Raw genomic sequence first — 21,871 nt, 5'->3', positions numbered from 1 at the left:
ATATATAAATTAGTATTAGTAGTTTTCCAATTAAATTAATTTAAAATGGTAAATAAAGCCCAACTAGAGACAAGATCCGTGAATTAGGTCCGTGTACAGCTGCATTGTTTTAACCATGTAAAGTGTTTTTGTGTCATTTTGTGCCCTTAATTAAATACATAAAAAAAGGAAAAACAGTTCAAGTCAAATGATGTGAGGTTGTCCAATTCCAGCGTGACAGTCTTCCAAAGGCACAGTTCACTCAGTGGAGACAAATCAAATTAATTATGTAAGCTAGATACACAGGCAGAGTTGTAATGCTTAACTCTTGTGCTTTGAGAGGCATGAAATTTGTTTTATTTCTAGATGTCAGCACAGTGTTTGTAGAAGGAGCTCAGAGGAAACCTTTTATACAGTACTGAACTTTACAGATATGATTACCTCAATTTTAGAATATAACCAGAACTCAAACTCAAAACTATTATTTGCATTCAGCTTTACAACATAAAAGGCAACATCTCATTCAGCTGATTTGATAACTTAATAATGCACAGTTTTATAGAGTCCCTGCATTGAGCCACAAATTGGCGTAGGCAAGGAATTCCAGAAAATTGTGACTGATGAAAACATTTTCCKGTCTTTTTCTTGCCCYTTTCTCTATCTTTGTGCGGGCACACTGAAAGCAGTTGGCAGTAAGTTATGTCACTTCAAAGGCTTGTCTGCCATGTAACAGGGCTCTTCGCATTCATTATTCAAAGCCCTTCTTTCTTTCCCTTTAAATGTTTCCCCAGTTCCTGTACCGATGATGATAATTTGCGTGCAGCATGCTTGTATATCTGCATTATCTCATGACAACCTCATGAGAGTCAAATAAAATACCGAAAATAAGGAGAAAAAGATTGTAAAACTAAAATTTTATTTTTTTGTCAGCTACAAATACAGCAATGTAACCTAATCTTAACTTAGGTTAAGGCTAAGCTTAGACTACTAAATAAAATACACTTAAGTGCTACTTGATGCATTAAAACCTATCTTATTTATAAAAGAACGAGTGCAGTGGTGAAAAATGTTTTCTTTTTTATTTTGCAAAACACTTTTAAGGTCTCTGTGTGCACTTAGCGAGCTGATTTGATCCCTAAAACAGTGCAGGGGWTATTAGTGTTTCCACATGAATATGGATTTTTTTTGACCTACAGCACATTAACTGGGTACGGGCTTTGGTGTTGTAAATTTAGAACTGGTCCAAATGATTTTGGAGCCATGTTCATCTATTTTACAAGAACCAACAGGTTATCAATGACCACGGCAATGCATGCAGCATTTGATGTTGCAGACGTTACACAGGTTGATTAAAAGATGAAAGACCATTTGAATTTTTCACAAACAATATGATAGAAATCTTTAGAAGATTAACTTTATGAACGTTAAGTTATAAACTGTACTTACATTTTCAAACTCCATCGATTTAAAATGTGTCTGAGCTGATAAAAGATTTAAAAAAAAAAACCTAATGAATTTCTGTCCTTCAGCCCCAGTGTCTTTGTATCAACTGCTCAATCATAGATAGGGTAATCTTTGATTTCTATTGTCTGCAGATGGGAGGTGCATTATGCCACCAGGTCTCAACATTCTGGTTTAACAGAGAGGCTGAAAGKGTTCACCCGTTGGTGGACAGTGAAACTGATCTGTCTCATCCAGCGTTAATAAATAATGCCATGCACGGTCACATCGGACTAAGTAATCAAGCGCCAAGTAGGCAAGCCGGGCTGCACTATTCATGAACAGGTTACCCAAGAGTCACAGCAGGAATGTGGGTTCATGGAGGATAACATTAAATACATCWTTTTCTACRAAGYATCAAGTGCTTTTTTTGTTAGATTRTTGTTTCTTGCCAGTTTTAACCTCCTGCCATAAGAAGGAACAAACTTTGTTTTAGGAGACATATCATGCTTTTTAATCCTTCTTTTTCACATTTAAATAATTCAGTTGGGTTCTATTTAAAGTGGAACATTAATGGTTTGGTTTGAATTCCTTCTTATTGTATCTCTACAATCCCCTCTTTCACCCCTTTTCCAAGGTGTCCCAAAGCAACTCATTTTGACGCTGTTTCTTTAAATCCAAACGGGGCGCTTCCCCGCCCCGCCCCGTCCAGCTTCCAGAGCGGTTTAAAACCAGCGTAAACAAACAGAGGGACGTTCTGCAGACGAGACTAACCAGGTGTTGGAGGAAAAAAGAAATGCATTGCCCAATTTTTTATATGAAACAATACCTAAAAAATCATCTAAACATCTTTGTCAGTTACATTTTGTGCATATGAGATTAATCAAGAAATCAAATCGATATTGTTTTTACATTATTCCAAATGGGTACTACATGAGGAATGAAAGATAGATACTGAGGTCCCAGTTGTCAAAAAAAAAATACAAGTAAGAAATAAAAGAAAAACACAAGAAAAATGCAGTGTGTCACAGATGGAGTGTATAGCAACATACAAACATACACATTCAGCCATATAAAGCAATTGTTTCTATAAAAAAGGCTGCAACCAATCATGATTAATTGCAATAATATCTTGCGATTAATTGGGATTAAAAGTTTTAATCTGTCATTTTCTATTGGTTTTAATATTTTGAATATCTCAGTTTATCTGTACTCTTTGAGAGATGAGTGAAAGATCACTTTTCACTTCATCATTAAAACTTCATGAAGAGTTTGATCTTTGCTTTATCAATGTAGTTCACTGTAGTCCACTGTTTCTTCCATCTCTCTGAATATGTGCCGATCACAACTTGAGACTTCACAGAAAAAGGAATTCTCAATAATGAAGGAAATGACAATGCATTATAGACAAGACCACGGCTAAGAACAGAGCATTTCAACACAGACACTCAAGTTATTCTAAATAATTTACTCTGACAATCTCCGCAAAAATTGCCTATACGAGATGCCGAAACACATGTCTGCCATTACTCACAGAGAATGCAGGAAATCTGTTTCATCGTGAGGTATTCAGAGCATTATTTCCTCTGACAAGTGTTTTGCGCCAGTGACTCCCATCTGCATGTGGCTGAGAGTGATGTTTATGCGCAGACTGCCAGAGGACCAAACTTTGATTTCTTTTTATGTTTTCCTTTTAAGCCTTTACAGAGACCAGAGAATTTCCTCAGGTCAAGATGGCAACAAACAGTTTCAGTGGTGCTTTGCCWATGCCATCATGTAACATCGCATTATTTTCAACCCACCCAGTGGCTTTGATGTGACGAAATAKGAATATCTTTTAGTTCAATACAACACTAAGCACAGCTTCGGGTCTGTAAATACATACATTTACAATATAACACAAAGCAAAGATTTACGAGACAAAACTGTACAATACAAAATAATATATACAATTTCCTCTTCAGAGATATTTTGTTTTGGACTTAGAGCTGTCTCATAATAAATAAACAAATTTATTAACAATACAAAATGTAAACAAAATCCACTAATAAAACATATTGCACATATTATATTCCATAATGAAACATATGCAACATTTAATTTATACATTGCACTAATTTTATTGTAGTAGCAAGACACCCAATTCAGCCTTTAGAGATATAAATACAATTTTTGATTGAAGTGGGAAAAACGTTATTTTAACGCACGAACAGTAAACAATTAGACAATGGAATTTACGTCTTCAATATTTTAAATATTATTTAAAGGACTAGCATGCCTTGAAGGAATGCGTATCACCCACTATTGTTTATACCATATTTTATGTTGAAAAATGACAGTTTTAACCATTCTGGTCAAATCATTTAAATACCTGTTAGTGCTTGGAGTGTCGACACTGATTCTCTGTCATGATTGTTTGTGTCATTAAATCTGTTTGGATTTTTCTTAGATGCTTGTTTTCACTTCTCAGTGTCTCAGTTAACTTTTTTATTTCTGCCAAGTTGGTTTTAGCTCGTTAGTTATCAGCTATCTGTGTTTTCTGTTACTAGTCTGGTCTGGACAGCTTTTAGGTTTTTGTGCTTTCATGTTAGTGGCCATCGTTGTCCCTCGGCTCCCCTAACACGGCTGTGTTTCTTATACCTGCTCCTCATCTGCTCATTAGTTTGGCTATTTGTCATTCTGTTTTCACTCCTCTCTGTACTTACAGTCCCCACTCCCTGCAGTTCTCTGTCAGAGTCATGTTGTTTTTGCCTGATCTGATTCTGTCCCTCTGAGTTTTAGTGTTCTTATTAGTTCATTTTTAATACTGGATCACATCCTAYCTGCCTGCTGCTGGATGTTTGGGTCCACCATCACCTCAGCCATGACATTCTCAGCTACTACCACTCAATTTAAAATTGATTTTTGAATCAATTAAAAGCCTTTTCTTCAAATCAGTTATTACATTATCACCCATTTTTCATGGTGACTGGAAACAACAACACAATGAGTAAAATCTGTACGTCATAAATCCAACGTGTGCTGAGAATCTGAACTTATAAAACATGTTTTCCAGCCAGTTGTTGACTCCAGTCAGCAAATATTCTTAAAGGGATCCATGATTAGTTGTAACATTAGACTTTATTTGATAAACATTTATCTTAACTGTAAAATAAAGACCGTAAAAATACTGTAGGATGTTCAGTTTTGTAAATTTAAAAAATATATACTTTAACATGGACAGAGCCATTTTATTTATACACAAAGCATTCTGGGTAAATGATGACRTGGATAGGTCCTCGGTGTGTGCGAGCTATATCCACCCTGAAGGTTAATCTTGGACAATATCTGAYGATCGACTCTTTTAAATGAAACCAGAGAGCGTTGACAGAGAGGAGAAGGTAGAAATGACTCAGCCTGTAACTGAAAATATGGATGGAGGACAACAGAGCTGCTTCATGGAAGAAGAACCTCAGCTTAGCCTGTTAGCCTTCACGCCAGCACAACACTATTTTGCCTTATATGTATTAGCTCAGCGCTAGCATGACAAACAAGCTAAACTGAGGTCCTCCATCCATATTTTCAGTTGCAGCTGAGTCATTTTTGTGTTCCCCTCTCTGTCATGTGGATGGAGGACCTCAGTGACGAGAGGAGAATGTGTAGCGCTGAGCTAATACATATATATGGTGATAGCATCAGGGCTAACGTTGCACCTAACAGGCTAAGCTGAGGTTCTTCTTCCATGAAGCAGCTCTGTTGTCCTCCATCCATATTTTCAGTTACAGGCTGAGTCATTTCTACCTTCTCCTCTCTGTCAACGCTCTCTGGTTTCATTTAAAAGAGTCGATCATCAGATATTGTCCAAGATTAACCTTCAGGGTGGATATAGCTCGCTAGCAGCCTCGCACCGAGGACCTATCCACGTCATCATTTACCCAGACTGCTTTGCGTGTAAATAAAACGGCCCCGTCCATGTTAAAATATATTTTTAAACTTTTAGTTTAAAAATYATAAAAAAACTAAGCAGCCTACAGTATTTTTAGTCTTTTTTTTACAGTTAAAACGTATGTTTATTAAATAAAGTCTAATGTTACAACTAATCGGGGATCCCTTTAAAGCTGACTAAAAAATAAAGATGTGTCTAACCCTCAAAGTGTGACAGAAAGCCTTACAAAGATGGCTTAAGATAGCGAGAAGACCACGATGCTGCTTTCTCAGCTCTCTTRAATTAAACAGCCATTTATGCAGCGACAGGCCACAGCACTGATTCTGTTTGGCTATGAACTCTTCAGAGAGCCAGAAGTGTCCATCTCCTGGGAGGAGATATGAGGACAGAAGAGGCTTAGACAGACAGGAACCTCTCTGATTAAAGGATTTCTTCCTCTGGTCCTCCTGCAGAGACCACCTCCTCCTCTTCCTCCTGATGAAGGCGCAGTTAAACACTGCCTTTTGTTTCAGACTGCATCTGCCCCCGCTTGACATCTCCAACCACCACCACGCCTCTGAGCTTTTGGCCAATATGGCAGCCAAACAAGAACAGCAACAAACAGTTTAATCTGTTATTTACTTTGCTGTTATTTAAATATCATTATAAAGGCAAAGGCACGTGAGAGATGCCGTTGTGCATGTGGTTACAGTAGAATGCTCGATTTCATGCAGCTGTTTGCATGCATTCTTTAAATTAAACACGATTTATTCTGCTTCACTCTATGAAGAGTAGGTAGGAAAGCAAACATTTTCTTTAATGAGACAAAGAGTCGCAACAGATTTACACAGTTGATTGTGAAAAYATAAAAGTACTGTTTCAGTCTTCACAGCAATGATCACTTTTGAAACTGTCTGCTCCTCTTTATTCCTGTTGAATTTTGCATTTCTGTGTTTGTCTTGGTAAGCAGTGATACTGTTGCCACGGGCAACCACACTATCCTGATCAGCTCTGTGGTTCCTCTCTCTATAAAAAGGATTTTTTTTCTGTTAATCTGTTCTGCGTGGAAATAAAACAGCATCTGGGAAACAGCCCACCCACTATGATGCTCCTGCTATTTTACAGTAAGAGAGGGAGTCAGCCTCCCGCTGCTTCGAGTTTACCTGAGGAACGGCAAAACATGATTATCCTGCTCAAGTGTCACCGTATAGTCTTCCATAGCACATCACTTGTATWAAAAAATGTAAGCCAGTAGTTAAAAAAATGTGAAAATGAATGTGCGTGATTTCAAAAACAAGCAAGTCTAATGTGCTCGGTGATAAAATGTTCTTCTTATTAATACATTTTAAGCTGTAAAAATGTGTGAGACTAAAACTCGTATCAGTAGGATTTCATTAAAGGGAGGTTCTGTGGAAAATATAGGAACAATTAATTTAATTTTAAAATTCTTACCTGTTGGTTTTTGCTGCTGTTTAAAAACAAACTTTTTGTCATCATTAAGTTTGCAGTAAATTGTAGAAATATTGATATTACAGCTGGCTTCATGTGTTATTCTAAAACTAGTTCCTGCTGTTATTTATGCATGCTAAGRACTTTAAATTCTGTGTAAATAAACCCCTGAGGCTAAATGAACACATACTGTATAGAAAGGGTTTGCATGAAGCACTATGTAAAAATTGGAGACATATTTCTACTTTGGTCTTGGCTCCATTTGAACCAGTTGTCAGCAGTGTTGTATAAAGTTCCTCAAAGTGATACTTGAGTAAAAGTACAAGTATCTTATTGGTAAAAGTTAAAGTCCTCTCTAAAAATATTACTTGAGTAAAAGTCTTAAAGTATCTGAATTTTTTTGTATTTAAGTATCAAAAGTAAATTTCTGACACAAAATCTACTTAAGTATTAAAAGTTAAAAGTACTGAGTAAAAGTGAGCAGTTAGATTTTCCTAAATGATATTTACTGGGAGGTGACTTCTCCAAAAATATTTTTTCTAACGGCGTGCAGCTGTGATGGGTTGTGTACAAGCTAATAGGGTGTCAGAATGGTATATATTTATACTTCTCATCCAAATACAGTTAAATCCACTCTATCCAGGAGGCACAATTTAAGGATAGTATTTTTTAAAGTAATAACAACTTGGAATAAAATAAGAGTAACGACTTTCTACTTCTTACCTTTTTAAAAAATGTAGTGAGTAGAAAGTACAGATAATTGTGTAAAATGTAATTAGTAAAAGTAAAAAGTGCGCTGAAAAATAATTACTCAAGTAAAGTACAGATAACCAAAATTTCTACTTAAGTACTGTAACAAAGTATTTGTACTTAGTTACTTTACAACTCTGGTTATCAGCTTGTCTGCAATCATTCATTGAGTTATCTCCAACAGGTAAGATATTAACTGTGCATATCCATTGCACAGAACCCCACTTCAAAACACTTGAACTCTCCGTTCAAAGTGCTTCATTTCTCCAGGTCCCTATTGCTCTACAGCACTTTGTGTAAAACATTAACTAAATATAGTGATGAACTTAGCCTGTAGCCACTGAACTACACTCTCTTGCACCTCTTTGTGCTGTTTGCTGCTTTTATGCTAAAAGCTCCAAAGGACATAACCGTATTAATGGTTGTGACCTCGTCCACCAGCCAGCTGGCTCCCGTTTCTGACCCAGAGTCATTTCTTATCTGTCCATTCTTCAGTGCTCGTGATCGCAGCAGCCGAGTATGAAAAATCTGTTTGTACACATGATGAGCATTCAGGCTAATCAATTCCTGTCCAGACCAGTGACTTCCAGTGGAGAAAAAAAGTTTGATGTTGAAATATGTTAAAAGATGAAGCAGATAATAGACATTTTTGATGAAACAGACAAGAAGCTATGAAAGTTTTAACTAAAGCAACATTTTTTTGTTCATTTCCAATACTAGAAAGAAATGAAACAGTTCTACACATGATTATTCTTGTCATTTGACTGTAAATAGCTTCAGCTGTTAAAAATATATTTTTYGTTGTGTTTCATAGAGTGAACAAACTCAGCAATCATGTACTCAAACACACATTTCGTCACCCAGTTGCAAGCCCCTTGAGTGAACACTAATTGACACTTTCTGTATAAATATGTGAGGTTGATGCTTATTATTGCCACGGTGCTGCTGCTGACAAACCGTTTCTAACACCCACACATGTATCAAAGCAGGAGCTGTGCTCAGAGGTAGGCCCCAGCTACATGGAAGAAACAAAGTGGCTTAAACAACTTTGGGCCAAAAGACTCAGACTTTGATTCAAAGGAGAAAACATGGAGGGACCAGTGTGTTATCTTTCAATAAAAAAAAACTTTAAACATTAAATGATGGTTGGATTTTAACATGACAAAAAAGGAAATAAAAGCAAGAGAAACAACCAGGCCTTACAGTTCTGGGGGCGTTGTAAAAGCAGGGGCTAGATACAGTGATGAGAAAAGCTTGCTTTTCTTTTAGCTTTTCACATACCGTATATTTAAAAAGTGGATTTCTCAGTAAGCTGTTTCATTAAGCTAAGCCAAATATTGTGCAGGCTTCATATTCTTGCAGGCAGCAGAGAAAGAGAGACAGAAAAAGTGCTAGTGAAGCASTGGTAACTCAGAATCAGGGACAGCAGTGTGTGACATTAACAGTGACAGGATGCAGTGACGTCGGTGGTCCACTGGGAACCACATCATACATGCYATATGAAGGGGGGCTAACAAGGTTCCACTCACATCACAGATCCATGGATTCCTAATAGACTGTTCTAAAAAAAAACAACTCATATAATTTTTTCTTCATCTTTTGTTGGATTTCACACATCCAGTCTTTGAAAATCATAAAAAAAATAGCCAATGCGACGTGCTGATGACTCCTAAGTGAGATTATGTGCTCCAAATGACCGTTTCTGTGACACATAATTTATGTGTCATATTTATGATGTGCTGTTCCCTCCATCAGTGGTCTGCGATGTTCCTGATAGAGGGATTAAGGTCCACCACCTCATGAGTKGAGAGTTGTCAGTTCTAGCACTGAATGAATTGTTTAAGACTTGTTTTAATTTGTTACTGTTAGCTTCCCCTCACAGAACATCAAAACAGTTAGGGGGAAATTAATATCAAATGGGTTTGTTTTGTATTTKTCCTGGCAAAGTGGTCAAATTTTAAGTCAGCTTTAGAGGATTATGATTTTATTCAAGCGTTAGAGGCAAATGATAATTTGATGACAAAAGAGCAGATCATTCAACAATAATAAAAGTGAGGAAGGAAAACTGCAGCACTGTTTTATCTTATACTTCAAAATAAAAGTCTWTTCATTGGTGTGCCTAAAACATTACATAAGCAGCAAAACAATAAGCGCTTACTTCAAGAAATTTATGAACTTGGATACAAATGAGTCACATCAGCGTTTGCATCCTGCCCCCCACTCCCATCCAGCTCATTCATTTCACATCATACATGACAGCACAACTTGCTGCCTCGAAGGATCGATAACTCAGCATTTTTTTTGTTTAAATCCTTGCTTCAACATGTGATTCCTGAGTCACTCGGAGTCAAATCCGCGTCTTTCAACATACAAAACGCTGCCCACTAAAGCAAGCACATTTCCACACAGGCACAAACATAGATAGCATCATCTGTCGGACTCACCCTGACAGCTTTGGCATCTTCACAAAGCTAAACACATCCATGTGTGCAGCAGACTGCAGTCAGGGCTACACATTTAAAACCTGCTCCATTCTCCTGCACTGTTTTTTTGGCAACGAGGAGAGGGGAGAAATAATTCAGGAAAGAACAATAATAAAAAAAAGTGGTGCTTCCACAAGTGAGGTGGCGAGATTAGTCCTGTTTTCTGAGCCTCTGCATGGCTGAGTGATTGCTGTGTCCTCGCCTCAGCAGCACAAATCCACAGCCCATGGAAAAGGATCTGGCAGCACAGCGTCCCCCCCACCCCCTGGTTACATCCTTCAAAGCATGCCTCTGTTAGCTGCGTTAAGCCACCTTCATTTAATTTCCATCGCGGTGAAACGATGTGCGGGAGCCGCACTGTAACAACAGCTTTGGAGAGAGGCAGAAAGAGTCCAAGCGAAAAGGGAGGGAGGGAACAAGGGTGGTGATGCTGGTGAGAGATGAAAGTGGAGGAGAGAGAAATGTTATGCCTCTGTGTGTGCGTGTTTACTGAAAGCACATATTTGCAAATAAGAGGTCCAACCATCATATAGGAATCCCCCACCTTCGCTTAAAAAAATTGTCTCATCAATGACAAGCAGGTTGTTTTTCCAACAAGAGAGACGCTTTTGAAAAAAAAAAAAGAGAGCAAGATGGATGAGGTGACTCAAGCAAAATGTGCTCGCAAAAAGCAACATGGGAGCAACCAGAGCAGCTGTTGCGACACGAGGACCTAATGTGCTCCCTCCCCAGTTGAGGTCTAGYGCCTCACAGCTGCATATCAAGCTGCCTGGGCCACAGAGTACATTTGTTATGACCTTTCAAAACAGTTCAGCTGCTAAACGCTCRCTCTGATGATGCCATTCAGGAGAGGCCACCGAAAACATTTTAGCAACGAGCCTCACATAAACAAAAATGCTGAAAAAAAAAGCGATGATCCAAAAAGAAAAGAGACACTTTCACACAGACATACAACTCTGGTATAGGGTTTAAATGCTCTGTGGAAACACTGAAACAATTATCCATCTAACCGAGTCTTATAATCTCATATCTATCCAAAATGTATTTTTTTAATCTTGTCTTGAGAAGCAAGAGCAGAATATGTTAAATTATTAATCTTGTTAGTCTGGAAGTCTTACCAAGTGCAATTGTCTTACTGCACTGGCAGATTATTGCACTTAATTTGAGAAGATTCAGATTATAATCTAGTACTTTTAAACTTATTTTAGATGGCTAATTTTGCAGAGAAAGTTATGAACAATTAATATCTCACTTGTTGTAGATATCTTTTTATGTGAACTTGGTTTGAAGGATTAGATTATAATTCAGACTACACTGACAGTCTAGTGACTAGTCTGAGCATTATCAATGCTTTAACATTAACAAGTCTGTAGGAGTGTAACGATACACAAAATTCACAATTCGGTTCGATACTTTCATGGTTTGATATTTTTTTGATACAAAAAAAGAGAAATTTCCATGCTCTTTTTAACTTGTAATTTATTTAAATTAAGTATGAACATATTTTTTAACCTCAAAAGTACAGTTTTTAAATTAAATGTTGCTGAAACAGCACGTTTCTCAGTGGATCTTTGCTCCACAATGTAGCCTAGGAGGGGTAGTCGAACACAGATCCACTGATCCTTCAACACAGTGCATTTTCAGAAGACAAGCTGATAAATTTTTTTTTAAAGATCTGTGTTGTTCGATACAAGTGTGTATTGAACCTAAACCACTGTTCGATACGGGWACATGTATTGTTGCACCCCTACAAGTCTGATATAAAAACTTTCATTGCAGTTCATGAGAATGCAATGTTAAAAACCTTTACATTGCTATTTCCTTTTCAGAGCATCCTACTTGAAGAAAGCTCTGAACTATCACTTTAAATTTAAAGGATTTAGAGTTTTAGTGATTAGAATGTCCTCTAAATATGCCCTAAACCTGCAATTTCTTTTATCTTTGAACTGAATTATCATAAAATTATGAGAGACACTTACAGAATTTAAGTATGTCTACTTCACTTAAAGTGCCAAATGCTAATGGTTTAGAAATTARGATTTTAAGTTGAGGAGCAGCGCATTTCTGTCCCAACTTTACAGATGAAGAATCACTGCGGGTCCACAGTGCCAGAGAGAAAAAATCACCACTCATAAATTAAACACCAAAGATGTGTCACCTCTGTCAGAAACCACAGAGAACCAATTAACCTCGCCTCTGATCCACTGAGGCTTTCTACTTCTCCTGGTGGCTGAGACAGTTTGAATAAAAGCAGTGTCACGGTGTAATCAAACGATTCATTCTGATGTCCCRAGCGGAACGAAACACAAAGCTAGACAAAAAAAATAAAATAAAAAATCAAACATGTGGTACAAAGGCATCTTACTCTACCTGTCAGTGCTTGAATTCTTGGAATCTGCTAATACAAACAAAGTCAGCCAGGAAACTCTTTTGTCTTTAGAAATTTAGTTTTAAGTCTCGGGACATAATAGGAAACAACCAAATCAGTAAACATGTCTGCAGGTAATTTAATGCAAATGCAATTCAAAGGCCAAACATTCCTTGAAGGATTGCACCTTTTATACAACAGTTTTAGATAATCTTTCAGTCAAACCTTCACAATAACATTATTATATATTATAAGATTTGCACTATATATACAGTATATATTATATTTTTTTATTTGCACTATATATTTGCACTATACATTGCACATATATTATAAGATATTATAAGATTAATTCTTCTTTTGCTGCCTTTCATTTTATTTGATTTTATTTTGATTGCATGTTTTTCTGTACTTTGTTAATTTGTGTTACAAATGAAATGAATAAAGAACTACTACTACTACTAGTACTACTRCTATTATGCTCAATCCTGTGCAATATTTCTAATGTTTCAGATAATCTTGTTTAGTACTTTGAGTATATAATGTCTGACAGCTTCCACAGCCAGTTTTAGCTCTATGCCTGTGAAACTCACTGAGGTAAAACTATTTTTGTGTTGGCTCAAGTCCAATAGCTGTGAAGGCCATCTTGAGTTGAGCTGACTCAGTTAATTGGTCGTAGATGTACGGCCAAAAATTACTTCCTGAGAGTGAGTTTTATTGAATTCCATCCAGTGGTTTGTGCAATGTTGTGCTAACAGAATTACAACATTGTCTCCAATGCTAAGATTTAAAGAAACATGTGCAGTGTGTTAATGCTCAAGTATGTGTTGGACGCGATGCTCAGCTACTACCACAAAAATTTTTTATCTCAATATCCGTAAAATTGGTTGATTTATAACCATTTTTTTTGTTTTCCACAGGAAGTTGAATGTTGTGGACATCTTAAGCTGGGTTGAGTCCAAAAATTGAACAACTTTAGATATCAACCTACTGATAACTTCCTGCAAGTTTCATTGAAATCCAATCAGTGGTTTATGAGATGTTTTGCTGACAAATTTAACTCTGATCTCAAGCAATGACTTCCAAATGAGCTACTAGCATTTTAAACGTTAGATCAAAATCTGTAACATTAACTGAGTTGTAGTCATTTTTGTCCATGCTAAGATTGCTTAGCTTTTGCGGCCGTCTTGAACAGTTTTATACAGTTTTACACAGACTAAAACTTAAACATATTTCTTTGCCTTTTGGGAGCGATCAATAATAATGTAAGTATTGCTCATTTCTATTTAAGGAGTTTCAAGCCACATTTTGTAAATGTTTGCTCGTCTCAGCAGTACCCGTGTTACGCTAAAATGCCACAACATGTAAAGCTCTGTAGAGTGAGTCAATGTGCCTTTGCTGAGAGTGATACACAAAATAAAGAACGTTGTCACTTCCACTCAGGGTCAGGCTTCGACTTGTTTGCAGCTGTGGAAGAGATGCAGATTAATGGCCTAAATTTGTGATGCAAGTTAATGCRATTCTATTTTTTAAGTAGACTAAAGCATTATGTTAATGACTTCTTGAAATAAAACAGCTCAGTGATAATGCATCTCTTGAATGACTTGAGCAGTGTATATACATTTAATCTACAGGCCTGCACAAACAACAAGAAAGAAATTCAACTACAGTGTTCAATGGCAGGAGAACAGAGAGACTCAGCGTATTCCAGACAGTTTCGTTTGTCCATTTGAGTTATTAGGGTCAGACAGAAGTGTGATCTAAGGCTGAAGTTTTGACCGATAAACMCTGCTGATCTCAACTCTCTCTTTTTTWKTTCCAGAGTCTCCTTTGAAAACAGCTGATTTGAGTTGTTCTGGAAAACATGGCCATTTAAACCTCTGCAGTGCTTACATTTTGCTAGTGCCTTACAGAATAATAAGCAGATRTAGAGCTCTTAGTTGCTCAAAAATATCAGAGCGTTGAATGGAAATTTTGCTACATCCTACTGTGATTAAACTTCCATTGTTTTTTCTTCGAATGACTTTATAAACTGGATTGTCCAGCATATTAATGTGACTTTGTAAYGTTTTTGAATTCAGGATTAATGGCTCCTGGATGCATCCTGGACTCTCCTTTAGGTATCTCACTTTATTTGCTTGTTGGTTTGTTATGAACCCCGTATCTGTCTGCGAGCCACCTCAGCACCTCACCTTTACCCAATCTCAGCTAATTATCTCGAGGCCTCGGTTGATTTATTCAGTGAATTAAACAGCTTTTAGGGGAGAATTTAAATACATTCAGTGGTGTGTCTAATTGGGATAAAGGAGTGAAGTGTTACCTGGCTGAGTTGTGCTTTGGAACGATTACGGATTTGAATTTCAAGTTTTGGTGYGCCTGCTGATAGTGTTCAGCGTGTTACCGGTGGGCTGCAGCTCATTTCGCGTGAAGCGAATAAAACTCKGTAATGAGGAAACTTGCCAAGATGCTTGACACCGTAGTAACCGCAGGGCCTGGATGACCTGCAGGTTATTAAACACGCCCAGGTGGGTTATTGGCAGGTCACGCTCGCAGCATCTATTTATCCATTCATCTTCTGCAGTCAAATATCCTCTTCAAGGTTACACCAGATTGAATAACTCCCCTTCTTCCCATCATGCACTGGACTGTTTGAATAGGAAATATTACTACACCAGAGGGCTGTGGTAGCTCAGTGGTCAGGGCTGTGTTTTTGCATGAAGCTGCAGGTTCGAGCGCAGGCTGTGTCAGGAAGGGCAAGCTGTGTAAATAATGATCTGATCTTTTTATGCCAGTTTTCTTGTTGTAATAACCCCCAAAGCAAGGAGCTGCTGAAACAACTACCATAGCTTTATAAATATTATATTGTGTTATGGCAATATTTATTTAACAAAGACAGAAATACGTGGTCCAAGAATGAAGGTACTTCATGGGATGATCAGCTGAGTTTTATTGCAACAACAGGAAACACAGAGAACAACCTGGACTGTCTCTGTGCCTCTGCTTCCCTCTGTCACTGTCTCTCCACACTGTCCACTGTCGAACACTGTGTCTCGAGAGGCCTCATATATATATGGTCCAAGAATGAAGGTACTCCGTGGGATGATCAGCTGAGTTTTATTGCAACAACAGGAAACACAGAGAACAACCTGGCCTGTCTCTGTGCCTCTGCTTCTCTCTGTCACTGTCTCTCCACACTGCTGTTGAACACTGTGTCTTGAGAGGCCTCATATATATTAACAAAGACCATTCTGTCATCTTAGCAAGAGTTGATACAAGGTCAATGGAAAACACAAAGATAAACACAAGTGATATCTAAGAATGACTGTTAGCAAATCTTGTTCTGACTTTAATCATTCTATCTGCAGATGAACAGCATGTCATGAAAACCTAGGTCATTAAAGGATGTCATGAATTACTTGCTTAAACATAAAAGTATTAGTTCCATTGCATCTCCCCCATCTGATCATTAAATCACCAATTAAATGATCAATAAAACAAAAAAAAAAACTCTTTAATGTATTTAAAAAAACATGTCAACATAAACCTAAGTACATGTACTTTTCTAAAATCCCAACCCCTGCCGACAACGCCAAAATCTGTTGTGGTAYGATTTACCAAGAATGCAGAAACATGTTGGAATAAATGCACAGAAAGTCTGCGTGTATGGTCATCAAAATGATTTAATTCTGAGCAACAACACAGCATATTGTTATAATTTTTACCAGCACTTTTGACCTTGTTTCTACAAACGCGTTGAAATGCTGCAGGGAACATGAATAAAAATCAAAAATAAATCTGTTTATAATTTATATTAATGTGATACATTGAAATGGAGATTTCGGTCAACTTTTGCCAAAGTTTGAAGTAAAAATATTGGCATCAGTTGAGTTTCTGAAAGATTTGTTATAATCTATCCAGTGGCTCATGAGATATTTCGCTAACAGACATGGTTGACTCAAACAGGCAATGCTCTTAGCCTCCATCCAAAAAAAAAATACAGCCATCTTAAATTGGGTTGACTCCAAAGGTTCATCAGTTATAGATGTACATCAATGAGCWACTTCGTGAGAGTGTCATTAAAATGCATACACTGTTTGATAAGATATTTTGCTAACAGAGTTGACTCTAACAACATATACTGGCTTTTAGCTTCAACCTTTAAAAGTAAAAGGTTAAAGGATTTCAAAAGGAGAGTGATAAATTAGTTTTAACTGTAGATCTCCTGCATGAAATCCTCATACTGGCTTCTTCCTCCGTCCTTTCTTTTTCCAAACATTTTTCTCCAAATCAAAACWGTCAAACACCATCAGCTGCATCATCGTGTAACAAGATGTTGAATAAGATGCCATGATTTAAGGACATGTAATGAGATTCCAGCATCTTAGCCGGAGAATAATAACAGAAAATATGTTCTTTATGTCTAAACATTATTGTTAAACGAAAGATTCTGTGAGATCTGGGTGGCTTGTTATTTTCGGTCACAAACTAAAAAATGTGACCGATTATTTGCCAGCAAATGTCTGCCAAGGGTGAAAACAGCCTATTAATATAATCTTTTACTGTATGTTAACAAAATGTAGCTAAAGCATGCATGATTTCTTACTTTTAGAATTAGATGCTGTCATATGAATACTATGTTCAAGAACAAAAGGTAAAACATTTTTGGAAATCACAAAATTTATGTATTAATATTATGCAACCTTCAAAGAAACACAATTGTATCTTATTACATGTTAATGATGCACAATAACCAGATYTTAGAAAAGTCAATTGAATGTTTCAAGTTATACATTAGGGCTTGTTTTCCCATGTTTTTGTAAAATACATGTTGGTTTGTTTCTGTAAGAGAGAGAWTGATATATCAGTTCATCATCTCCTGAAATCTTTTATCATTTGACTGTTTTAAACTCAAACTATTTTCTTCCATATCACTATACAGAAACAGGAGCTATTGCCAAGAATTAGTCAAGGACTTGGTAGATAATTGTAATGATTTGCATCACTGCTCAGTCAGTTTCATTGTTTTGAAAAGATAAAATGAAGAATGATTTAGCAGTTCAAAATRTCCACCAATGCACGATTAAACATTTAAACTTCTCAAAGGAATCTTTATATTAAGATAGTTTCAAGGTCTGACTGACTTGTAAAGAAAGCCCAAAGCACCAATAGACAATCCCGTACTCACTGAATGACAGTGAAGATGCCAAGATCGTTATCATCTGGCTCCATCGCGGGTGACAAATCTAATTAACTCTGATGCAGCGCTCGTTTGTTTTTCCTGTCCAGCCCCTTCGAGCCTTCTTCACCGACGAGCGCCCACGTTCCTCCTTCTGACTCCAAACTTTTCTCGCTGCTTGATTTCAGCTCGATAGTCAACTGGGCTCRTCTGACTAAGCCAGTTATTATTACATACAGTGGCTCTGTCCAAGTGAGTGGCCAGTGCCCTGAGGGAGGAGGCCGAGCTTGTCGCTCCTGCCTCGGTAATGAAATAACATCACATTCCAGGCCAGTGCATCAGAAAACACAGCGAGATCAATGCTGGACAGCTGGACTTCAATAGATTTCTTGACTGGTTAGAGCTTCCTCTGCAAGCACAGCTTCATGTGAAAAACAAAAGTTTTCCTGTTTTACCACTTTCACCAGAAGGTTTGAAATGTATTTGCCTGCTTCTGGCACAAAATGATAAAAGCTGTTTACATCATTTCAGCAAACATACACAAAAAAATGCAACACCTAAAATATTGCCCTATCTGCTTTACAAAGCATTTGGAAATGCCATGTGTTTTATCATCCACGAGAGCTTAAAAATTAAGCTTCAACCTTAATCCAGACTCTATCAAAGTCTGCTTGCCAACTGTCACCCCTAAGTGAGCCAAACATAAATCCTATAAAAACACAGAATTAGGTCTAGACTTCAGTGGTACAGGATCTATAAGGTGTTACTCATATATTCAACTTCACTTTTTTTTAAATTATAACACTATAATTTAAAATCTTCTGTGTTTTGCCATGCTGTGTSTTTTTCCCTGTCGTGTTTGTTTTTCTCCCTCATTTTTAAGTGTATTTTTTGAAAGCCGTGGTATTTGAGCGTCACAGCAGTTCACGTTGAATTGTAACATGCTGATTCCCTCATGCATGAATGGCGTACACGGTCTTCCATTAGTTATGAACTGAGGCACGTGTCTGCCTCTGCAAGCAAATGGAACCGCTTGCATAACATGTACACACAGCAATGCACGACAGGCAAAAGTTTAGCTGTTATACCAACGCAGCATAAACAGCATCACTCTGACATTCTTTTCTTTTTTTTTTTTACTGTGCACCATGATATAACAGTACTAATTTCTGCTCTGTGCCAAACATGCACACAGTCTGTTTCTTCATCCAGCGATCACGTCCGTATGGCCACACCGGAGTGCTGCGTGAGATTCAAGCAAACCTTTCTGTGAGAGAAATAACTGCACATGAATCCATCCAATCATTTGGCTCAACGCTCGCCCCTGGGCCAGAGCTCACTGCATCGGTGGCCTGTTTTTTCTGTGTCACACAGGTCGCAGCATTTAGAGTAAGGACAGAGAATGCACTGAGAGCACACACCGTGCACTGTGTGTGTACAGCCAAGGACTATGAGCATTTACCGCCTTATTTGTTGCAGGTAGCTCTTTGAAGAATGTTAGTTTGGGAMAATAGTTGGTTTTATGAGCTATATATTTTTCCAATGTTTATTTTAAACTGTCCACATTCTAACAAGAATGCTGAAATACCTATGCCTTACCACTAGGGGGTAATAATGTCCTCATCAATTACGTTAAAATACAGAAAAAGTATTTAGCTCAAGCTTCTGCGATAAAACATCTCAATTTTAATGGTTACATTTTAGTGCTTCATGCAAACAACAAATTATAAGTCTTTACATCACCACTTGGTTATTTTTGGCTGAAATAATATGAAATTATTGTAGGCTGCTACAGAAGTGCTGCAGAGTCTACCAATTTTTGCACATGCAAGTAATTCATAATTTAAAAAAAACAATGTATTGCAAACTTGACAGCAACATAAAGGTTTATTAAATAACATTTGCATAACACACTGTGCACCACAGCAACACAGTGGCTAATGGTGCTGTCCYGCATCAAGGGGGTTGCCAGTTTGTTTCCTTTCTTTTGGTTTTCTGGTTTTCTCCCATTGACCAAAAACACACATGTCAAGTATATTGGTAGCTTTAAATGGTCACTAGGTGTAAGTGAGAGTGACTGTTAGAGACAAGCACCACTTTCTTCTGCACCCCAAAAAGAAGGAACAGTTAAAGAAAATGGATGGATAGATGGATGGAGTTATTTTAAAATGGCAGCCGTCCGCTTTGGTCTTGGTCCCGCTTAGACTAGCTGGTGGCTCATCAGAAAGAATCACCAGAAAGAACCACCTACCAAAACCTACCTTTTTACAATAATATTTAATATAACCAGCKTGTATTTCTCTTCTTTTATTGTGCTCACTGTCTGTGGTTGAATGATTAACTCATTTGTGCCATGCTTCTTGGAAGCGTCTTTGGACTTACTCGTCTGCTACATAAAGTTTTCAATTAACGACTCACTTCAAAGCCCGTGAAAAAGAACATCACAATGTTTTAAAGTAGTTAATAAMCTCAGGGCGCCAAAGAATCACGAGGTGCACTTGTGCAAGTTCATTTTTAGTCCATTAAAGCAGATTTGCACCACACATAATAACACTGGAAGTAGCTTTTTCATTACTTCATGGAGCAGAACTGACAGTAGATGCAGTCTTTTGCATAAAATGATGAGAGTCGCTTCATGCAGAACAGGAAAATGCATATTAATCTAATAAGAGCAACTGCCTAGCTCATTCCCGAGGCTAAAGATATATGCAAAAGCTGTCAGCCACATTTATTCCAATWGTGTGATTTGCACTATTTTTCTTTGAAATATTAATCAGGATGGCCCCGCTCTGAATCATCTTGTAATCAGAAGAATAGATAATAAATTGTAATTAATTAAACACGCCAAGAAGCCAATTCATTTTCATCACTGTCAGCACAGCACAAAAACAAGCTGTTAAATATACGTACATCATTGACAGGAAGTACACAAAAGTCAATTGCAGACAGTCAGATTCCAGGATATYGTTTTGCACAAATCAGACAGCCCCTCTTGTGTCAACACACTAAAGAAGCTCCTCCCTGCTGCCCTGGGAGGATAAGATTCACAGCATCCAGCAATTATCTGTAATGTGGGAGAAAAATCAATGTGCCCACGGAAAGCTGCTATAGGTCACCAAGTCGACGCTGTCACTTGAATCAGAAACGCTGCTGCTGCTGCAGGCTGAGCTCCAATCTGTGAGAGCACGCATCATTTCAAATGCTGCGGATTACGGCAGTCATTAGCYCGACAATATGGAAGATAATAGTTTTTATTTTTTGCATGTGATCATGGTAGAATGGCAAATGAACCCAGACTTCAGTCATCTATGAACACAAACGAAAGTTTCACTTTAAATAAAAGTTTTTTCACGCTTAATTTGATTTCTCAGGAAATGATTCTCAAATTTAACAGTTTTTTCTTCCTTTATATTTGCATCACTATTGTATAATGCTCATACATGCATCCCTGAGGCTTAAAGAAATTGCTTTTTGTTATGCAAACTGGAATGTACGGACTATGTTTAGCGATCAAAACCACATTGCCACAACAACAGATTTGATTTGTTACTGATATTCCTGTTGGGATGAATATAAACTCTAAAACAGCACAAATAGCTTCTCTCTGCATGGAGCCCCGCTCATTCATTTCCAACTCATTTTTGGATTGAAAAGGAAAAAAAAAAACAACTGTTCACTCACCTCTGCTTTTCTTGATTTTTCTCCAGACACCTGCCAGGAGAAATTTCCTTTTTGCCTTTGTTGTTGTCAAGTTCCATATCTCCTCTTTTCAGGTACTCACAGCTMGATCTGATGAAGGACAAGCTCTGAGTGTGCACGCTTTGTGGTTTAGAAAATCCACTATGAGGGGAGGGGAGGCCTTYTTGAATCCGGATAGTCTGGTGTAAATTCTATTAAAGGCAAGGGGATATGGAGAAGGATGAAAAATCAATACCTCGTGGCCAGAAAGATCAGGCTGTAGAGAGGTGATGGTGTGTGTGCGTAATGGCATAGCTTAGCCCTAACGTAAAGACTGCCTCTGCAAGTAGTTAATCATGTGCTTGTCTGACATCTAGATTGCATTTTCTTCTCACCATTACTCCCATTTTCCTCCTTGGCTGCAGAGAAGATGCGCCATGAAATATAAGAGGCGGCAGTCAGCGTGATAATGGCATCCACCAATCTGATAGAGACGCACTCTTCTTCTCGCAGGATTGAAAGTGGTGTTTTGGTTTTACTTCTCGGTTTTCAAAAGACTAATGCTCTGTGTGTGAATTCTGCACTAGACGGATCAACACTGGTGGGTTGTGCACACATAGTATTTGAAATCACAGAGCATAATC

General features: G+C 37.6%; 1 protein-coding gene across 3 annotated transcripts in view; it reads right to left on the bottom strand.

The window, feature by feature from the left end:
* Positions 1–21,435, bottom strand: part of frmpd4 (FERM and PDZ domain containing 4) — a 40,203-nt gene extending 18,768 nt beyond the window's left edge. The window contains exon 1 of one of the 3 annotated variants that reach the window (XM_014018671.1): positions 21,231–21,435. In XM_014018671.1, the coding sequence (XP_013874125.1) occupies positions 21,231–21,307 (77 nt within the window). In that variant the 5' untranslated portion in view covers positions 21,308–21,435. Of the gene's footprint in view, positions 1–9,966; positions 10,350–17,558; positions 17,696–21,230 lie in introns of those variants that run through there. The other 2 variants (XM_014018668.1, XM_014018669.1) reach the window with 2 other exon arrangements.
* Positions 21,436–21,871: the final 436 nt, after the last annotated feature.

Source organism: Austrofundulus limnaeus, unplaced genomic scaffold, assembly GCF_001266775.1.
Source record: "Austrofundulus limnaeus strain Quisiro unplaced genomic scaffold, Austrofundulus_limnaeus-1.0 Scaffold199, whole genome shotgun sequence".
NCBI classification, from domain to species: Eukaryota; Metazoa; Chordata; class Actinopteri; order Cyprinodontiformes; family Rivulidae; genus Austrofundulus; species Austrofundulus limnaeus.
This window is presented reverse-complemented; position numbering and strand designations above follow the sequence as displayed.